Source organism: Salarias fasciatus, chromosome 11, assembly GCF_902148845.1.
Source record: "Salarias fasciatus chromosome 11, fSalaFa1.1, whole genome shotgun sequence".
NCBI lineage: Eukaryota > Metazoa > Chordata > Actinopteri > Blenniiformes > Blenniidae > Salarias > Salarias fasciatus.
The window spans coordinates 212589-220400 of record NC_043755.1 but is presented as its reverse complement, the minus strand read 5'-3'; the positions used below and the strand labels follow the sequence as shown (position 1 = coordinate 220400).

The 7812-nt window shown below is 43.7% G+C and overlaps 1 protein-coding gene across 1 annotated transcript; it reads right to left on the bottom strand.

The window, feature by feature from the left end:
* Window positions 1–225: 225 nt before the first annotated feature.
* On the bottom strand, window positions 226–7812 carry LOC115396397 (uncharacterized). Its single transcript, XM_075410440.1, is given in 11 exon segments — window positions 226–275; window positions 363–393; window positions 395–442; window positions 444–510; window positions 1327–1498; window positions 2331–2452; window positions 2618–2758; window positions 2917–3077; window positions 4988–5163; window positions 5499–5641; window positions 7200–7812. Coding segments are annotated over 11 exon segments (1560 nt in total). The 5' UTR covers window positions 7649–7812.

Genomic DNA, 7812 nt, shown 5'->3' with positions numbered 1-7812 from the left:
AAAAAAAAAAAAAAGATAGTTTACATGTATGAGATCGGATGACATTTTATTCCTTCTACATGGGATCCTTTGATAATCAAATTGCCATCTGTGGCAACTATGAAAATATAAACTGAATGTGAATGTTCACACACATGCGTGTGGTGTGTGTGTGTTGTGTGTGTGTGTGTGTGTGTGTGGTGTGTGTGTGTGGTGGTGTTTCCTGGAAGCAGGGCTTTGTTGCGTCTAGTTTCCAGATGCTTTCCAGTAAACACCTACAGACAGTCTGTTCCTTCCTGCAGTGAAAATGATCCGGCCCTGGCAGCGTTCTGTCAGTGTGCTCGCAGAAGAAAAACACCTTGCCTTCCTACTCTGGCGTTTACCTGTCTGATTACTGACACCGAACCTCAGGTTTGAGGGAGACGATCCAAGGCATCGCCCACGGCACCGTCTTCATCGTGAAGGCTGCAGTTACTGCTGTCCAGCAGGGGGATCAGAGGAGACACGTCGGTCAGCCAGCGACCGATACCTCTGCAGAAACAGAAGACAACACCGCGTCAGCCCGGTTAACATCGCTGCAACACCAATATCTGGAACTGATTAAGACGGTCAAAAGGAGGGTTCAAGTGCTGCAATCATAAACTAAGTTATATTACAAGTGACTGGAGGCTGCATTATACATCAGAAATCATAAAAGACTGACTGAACTGTCGTAAATAAGCTTCCTGTGCATGACAGAATTCTTCTAAAAAAGAAACAAAAACAAAGACCTGATTAGCAAACTGCTTCTAATATGTTGCTGGGGGGAAATGCAGATGTGGAAAATGGCACTCAATCACATCTTGTGCAAATTAGGAGAATTATAGCAGCTGATAGCAGGAGAATCTGCCAATACTGTAATAAAATAGTAAAAGATTTTTACAGCCATCGCTGACAGTGCAGCATATTTTGTAACCTCAATGAATCAATGTGACTATCCTGAAAAATGTGTTATTTCTAAGACATGAAACCTTATTTATGTACAATTTTGGTTGGAACTTTTACTAATGCTAACTTATTTGGTTATTGGTAATGTCATTGTCGGCTCCATTACATTTCATACAAGGATTATTACATTGTTGGTTGTTAAAGGGGGGCAAGAGAAAAAGCACTGTTGTGTGACTACATTAAGAGTTTATTAAGAATCTGTATTTATCAAAAACCATTGTATTATTTCCATACTCAATAACATTATTAAATATATGATGAGGCCTTAAAAGTGACCAATCAAAAGCCAATTTCAGTATCTCAAATAAAGATCTCTCAGCAGCCACTGTGGGGGTGTCGGGAGGTTTTGGGACGGCCCACCTGCGGAAGGCGGTGATCCAGCGGCCCAGCTCGGTGTTGCAGAACGGACCGAGCGGGTCGCAGCACACGAACAGCTGCACGGTGTGATCCCACTGGGCGCAGGACGAGTCCCTCCTGCCGGGACATGACAGCGACGCGTCCAGCTCCAGCGTGTCCCAGTCCAGCAGCGAGCCTGCGCACGGGAACAACCACACGCACACCGCCACCCGCTGAATGGAGCAGTTTTTAACAAGGTTTTTTTTTTTTCTTTTTCTTCCAGGGCTAAGGACTTTAAAATGTGCTGAAATAACTTCCAAAACACCATTACTGCATCATAATCATCCTGAAACACCGACACAAGGCAGGACGGAAGCATGTTTTCATCTTCTGCATCTGAAAGTTGCAGCAGAAATCTAGACTTTAACCTCAGTTTCTTGTTCTGACGATTTGAGTTACGTTGAGGGTCAGCTGTGCCTCAGTTGGCTCAGTTTTAATTCCAGTCCCCGTGAGCAGATCGTGTGAGGCATGTTCAAACTACTCAGCATTTTCTGTAACTTTTCTGACCAGTCTGTACATTCTAATCTGACTTCTTCAATCAATAAGGCCTCTTTGCTCAATCAGTTCCTGCTTGATTGGATATTTCTCCGTGTTAAGAACCAGTCTTTCTTCTGATGCGAGTGTAAATCACACTAGATCAACAGTTCAGAATGATATGTTGTGCTGACAGATTATAAGTGTCTAAACTGTTTTAACCGTAAATATGGAAACATTTAAAAAAGAAAGGAGGAAAAATATCATTCTTTCCATTCATTTTTCTTCATCCAGGCTGTATTTGATTTCATAGATATGAGTTGTGAGCATGTGAGTAGCTCATCTCAAGATCTGCCCACATACAGTGATCAGCTGCTCAGATGTTGTGATCGGACTGTAATGTATTCAAAATATAAAATGAATCTCTTCCCTGCTGAGTAACAAGCATGTTTGTGCTTGGTATCACGCTGAACATAGGACGTTGACGAGGTTACCTAAAGGCAGCTGGACTGTGGCCACAGCTCCTTTATCGCCCTGCATCAGGACTTTGTCAAACACAGAAACGATCTTCGCCGGAGTTTGGAGTTTGGCCTGCAGATCAGCAGAGAAATCAAACCTGGAGACAAGACGGAAGTCAGAGATAAAAAAAAAAAAACAAAAAACAAAGAAAAGAAAAAAAAGTATCTGCGGAGGACTTGGAAGCCTCCACATTCTGGAGATTCTATTTATCTACTGAATTTAAATGAAAATGGAGCGCCTCCAAGTCTCGCCTGTCTCCTCACACTGAGCCTGCCAGTTGATGAAGCTGAAGGAGGGGTAGAGGAACCAGCCCATCTCAGCCAGCGCCCCCTGCTGGTCCACCCCGATGAAGAAGTTCGGGGCCGGCGTGGTCTGGAAGGACACGTTGACCCACTGTCCGAGCCTGAAAGAACCAACCAAGACGGGGAAATCCGTGTTTGTGAGGAGAGGATTTGCATCATGAAGCCAGAGTCTAAACCCTGACCTTTAAAAGAGCAGCTCGTCTCCCAACGACGGCGTGAAGCGGAAAACACGGGGGAGGCTCTTTTAATCCGGTCTTACCGCAGCGCCTGAGCCACCGAGACCTCCAGGTGCACCATGGCAGCCGGGATACCGAGCGGAGCGTCACATTCGGCGTCCGCGCAGTTCATGTCCTGGATGGGGTTTCCGTCAAGGGCGTAAACAAGGACGCCCGAGGCGTTGGACAAGGCCATGGTCTGAATCTGCAGCGGAAAGAAAACACATTAATGCACCGAGTTACAGCAACACGGGGTTAGTGTGACACATGATCATCAGGTTATTTACACAACTGACTCTTTACAGGTCAGAAGAGTTAAAAATAAAGATATCAGTGTTACATGTCAGAGAGGAGCTCTTAAAACTGATTTCCAAACAATTCAGAGGTGATAAAATCAGGAAAAAATGAGAAATTTGAGCAAATTCTCAGGTTTGAGAAACAGAAACCAGAAATAAATATGTTTTAAGTTATGAAATAGTGAAAACTTTAAGGTCCATCAAGAAAGCAACTGACATGATGACAAAATATAAAGTGAAAGCTGTTAGATTTATGGATTTCAGCAGATGTTCTGATAATATTATCGTACTCTGTTTCTTCTGCAGTTGACTTCCGTTAATGTTGAAAAAATTCATTTTGTGAGCAAAATGTCCACGATTCTGGACTCTACTCTACAGAAGGAGAAGGAGAGAAAGAAGAAGGAGAAAGAAGTTAATATGAATTAAAAAGTGGTGGAGGAGAAGGAGGAGATGGACAAAGGAAGGAGAAAGAAAAGAAAAAAGGCAGCGTAAGAAAATGAAGAAGTCGGTGGAGGAAGGAGGAGAAGACGAAGGAAGAAAGAAAACAAGGAGCAGAACCAGACATTTAGTATCCTAAAACAAGCATTATCGTGTTCTTGTCTTCATTTCAATTCATTGTCTCCAATAATACTAAGAGTAATGATAATAACAGGAGAAGAAGAGAAATATCGATAAAAAGGAGAAGCAAACAGGGTTTCTCCTCACACTGCAACTTCTTTCACAAACACACAATGAGCCAATCTGAGGCACTGAGGAGAGAATATGGGTTAAATAACAATGAAGATTATAGATTCCTCCAGGTACGACACCATGTAAACAGCTTTACGTCGAACAGACAAGGAGTGTAAATAACCTGCTGAAGGAATCTGAAGTCCTCTATAAGGCAAAGGTTAAAATAATAAACACAATGCACACAAAATGAAAATGAGAAACCGTTTAACAGAGGAAGTTTGAGAAAAAGAGGACATGGAGCTCGGCCTCAAACTGTTTTTTGCTCTGCTTCAGTCACACAAGGCATTATGTCTTAAACCGGACAGAACATCTACTGTGGAACGTCAAGAAATCACACATGAAATCTTTATAACGGAGAAAATGAACTGGGAGAACTGGAAAAGGTACGTTTTCCTAAAAGGACATAATCACAATAATTACATTAACCTTCATTTAGTTCACCTTTCAGGACGGCATACAAGGACTATAAAAGCAAAATTAAAAACTTGGATCAAAGATAAATATGCAACAGAGTGTAAATAATCACAGTGAAGGTTTCTTTCTGAATTTCACTGTGTGTATGTGTGGGTGTGTGTGTGTGTGTGTGTGTGTGTGTGTGTGTGTGTGTGTACTTTGAACAGAACTGTGACAACATGCATCATAAATCCAGCACTTCACAGCAAAATGCACTTTCAAGCCTCGACCGTGCTTCTGTTCTGTGTCTCCGGTTATTAAAATCATTTTAAATGTGAGAAAAACAACATGCTGGAGTAAGAATCAACACACTGTCTTCTGCTTTGTCATTTGAGGTGAATATAACTTCTCAAACCAGAGGTCCTTTGTTACATTAAAACAGTATTTTTCACTGTAATTTCTCAAGTTTCACGTTTTACAATCAGACCATGACAATTGAAAGAAACGCTGACATCAGTGAGGACGATTTGCTGTATCGGGGTTGAAAAACATGATTGTAACACAGTGCTATTCAAGGGGCCAGGCAATTTACTGGACTACACAAAAGAATAAAAATCAAACTGGAATGGAATTAGAAAAAAATCTATAGTAATTTACTGGGGAAAAGGTCTGGCTTTGAGCGGAGTTTGCAGACCTTCTTGAAGAAGGAGCAGCCGCCCTCGGACACCCAGGCCACGGCGCCGGACACCGAGGGCGAGGCCTGGCACCCGTCTCCGGCCGCCATCAGCCGGAACGCCGTCTGAGGCCAGCGTGCCGTCAGCCAGTCGTACCGGGCGTCCAGCCGCTTCACGATCAGCGGAATCCTCCAGCCTGCAGGAGGAAAAACACCGTCAACCAAGGAACTGGTGGAGACCGAGGAGGAACCAGGATGAACTGCGACAGAGAGGGAGGGAGGAAGGAAGGATGGAAGGAAGGAAGGAAGGAAGGAAAGAAGGAAGGAAGGAAGGAAGGAAGGAAGGAAGGAAGGAAGGAAGGAAGGAAGGAAGGAAGGAAGGCAACACTACAGAAAGGAAGGAATGAATGTTAATTAATGGCTTTAGTTAATTAACCTATTAATCCTCTGAGCTTCTTCAACTTTTTGAATCTTTGCAGATCTGTCAAGCTTCAGCAGCGCGCTGTGGTGAACACACACACACCGGTCTTACCCTGGGAAGTGAAAACGGCCTGCGACAGGCCACAGTTGTGGCCCGTGCAGCCCCAGGAGTAAAGCACGGCCGGGATCCAGTTCCCCAGAGTGAAGACGGGCATGGGAGAGAAGTGCAGCCGGGACAGAACCTCCTTCTTCCTGCTGCAAACAGACAGGAGAGCGTGGCGTCATACCAAAGAGTCCACATCCACTCTCACCCAGGACAAACCGGCCTTGTTTTTCCTGCTATTTGCATTTTCTTTTAATGCCTTTTCCCAGGTGGATTTCCTTTGTTTTATTATTGAAAGTTGAGGGCACTATGTAAGTCAAGCTCTGACAAACCAGATTTAAATTAAAAGTCCTGCAAAAAACAAAAACAAACAAAAAACTTTGCTTCGGTCTTGTCCAGTTGTGGCAGCAGTTCCTCTTTCCAGTTTTTGTTCTCCATAGAAATGTAGACATGATGTTTCCGTTCCTCTCAGCTGATGAATTTAAAGCTCAAGTTTAGCTGAAGCTCTGGAAGTTGCTGTTTTAAGTGACATCTATAAAGTTTTCGCAAGTTATTCCTCTTCTATACCCGTTTTACCCGATGTGGGGTTGAAGGCAGATTTAGGTCATCCCAGGTGATATCAGGTAACATATCATAACAACCTGAACAGATCAATACATTTTTATATACTACTTTTGCATTGAAGAAGCATAAAATTACCCTGAAATGTACAATATATTGACTTTTTTATACAGGTGAAAGCCAGACTCCCTGATGGGTTTCACATGAAAACATATTGCGATCAGTAGTTGGGATCCAAATGTGAAGGTTTCTCATGCTGAACTGATTCGCCTACCTATCTGATGAGAGTTTGTATGAAGTCTTAAACTACGTTTTTAACCCATAAGCTTGCTCCATAACTCATTTACAATATTCTTTCAATAAACTCCGTTTCAAAATGTTATTCTACATGCTTGCCTTCGTCATAAAAGTTTAAATGAAGAAGTTCAAGCTTGCAAAACACCCCCAAGACTTTTCCTAAACCTCTACTGTCATCCAAGGGAAAGCCAGTCTCACAGTGATTTACAATATTCTGTCTTCATTTCTAATAACAGTGACATCTTACTTCTGCATCAGGGGGATTTTTAAACAACTGCTGCACAAACTTAACTTTAATTTAAGCAAATGTCATTTTGTAGTCTATATTTGGCCGCATTTTTAATTATTCAATTTTATTCCCTTTTTACTTTTACTTTTTTAATAAAACATTTTCTTCAATCTGTAACATTTCTTGACTTGATTTGTGTCCGCTTTCATTAGTTTTGTTTACCTTGTCAAACCTTGTTTTTTGTCAAAGCACACCTTTTTTTGTTGCTATATTTTGTTTTTTATTTGATGGTTTATGTGCTGATTCATATTGGTTATAGAGAAAAATAGGTATTTTTCCCGTTGTTTCTTCAGCACTGTGGGAATGGAGACCCTTCTGACAATGATGGATGAGTGTAGAGAAATAATTTCCCCAGAAAGGATCGATTAATTAATTCAACAAAAACAAAACGTACCCTTAATGTAATTCTGACTTTGAAAAAATAAACATAAAAGACAAGCCAGTTTTTGAAGGTCCTAATAAGCATGTTTGTTGTTTTAATTATTATCATTATTATAAGAGAACGCCCCCCTCCAGGTGCAGCTCCACTCCCCCGCCTCTCTCCGGGCTTCCTCCCCGCTCACCTGCGCCCGGCGGCCCGCTGCAGCTGCTCCCTCATCCACAGCGCATCGTCGACCGAGGAGTCGTCCAGGGACACGAAGAGCACCTGTGCGCTGTCCGGCAGCCCCTCCACCAGGGCGCCGAGGGAGGACTCGGAGCTCCAGAGACTCTCCAGGAAGCCCGACTTGTTGGTGAAGGCGTGGATGATGACCGCGCCGCGGCGCGCTCCTCCGGGCTTGTAGGAGAACTCTCCGTCCAGGGTCGGGACGCTGAACGCGTCCGCGGGGTCGCCGGGCTCCGGGCCGGCTGCGAGGACCTTTCCAGGGTGTGTTCTGGAACTCGCGTCGTCAAAAGTGTCCCGGGAAAGCGTCCCGCCGGACCGCCTCGGTCTCCCCGCGGCTTCGGTCACATGAGTTGTCACAACAAGCAGCAGGAGCAGCAACAGCGGGGTCCGTGAACGCACCACGGCCATGATCCCGCTGGAAGACAGGGGCCGTGAACTCACCACAGCATCGTAAAGACACTGTATACTCTGGAAAAGTCCCACTTTGAGAATAAATACGGTTAAAAGAAAGAACGCAACTGACCGTCCTCTTTCGATTTCCTAACCTACATGTTTACACATGTGAGCAGGAG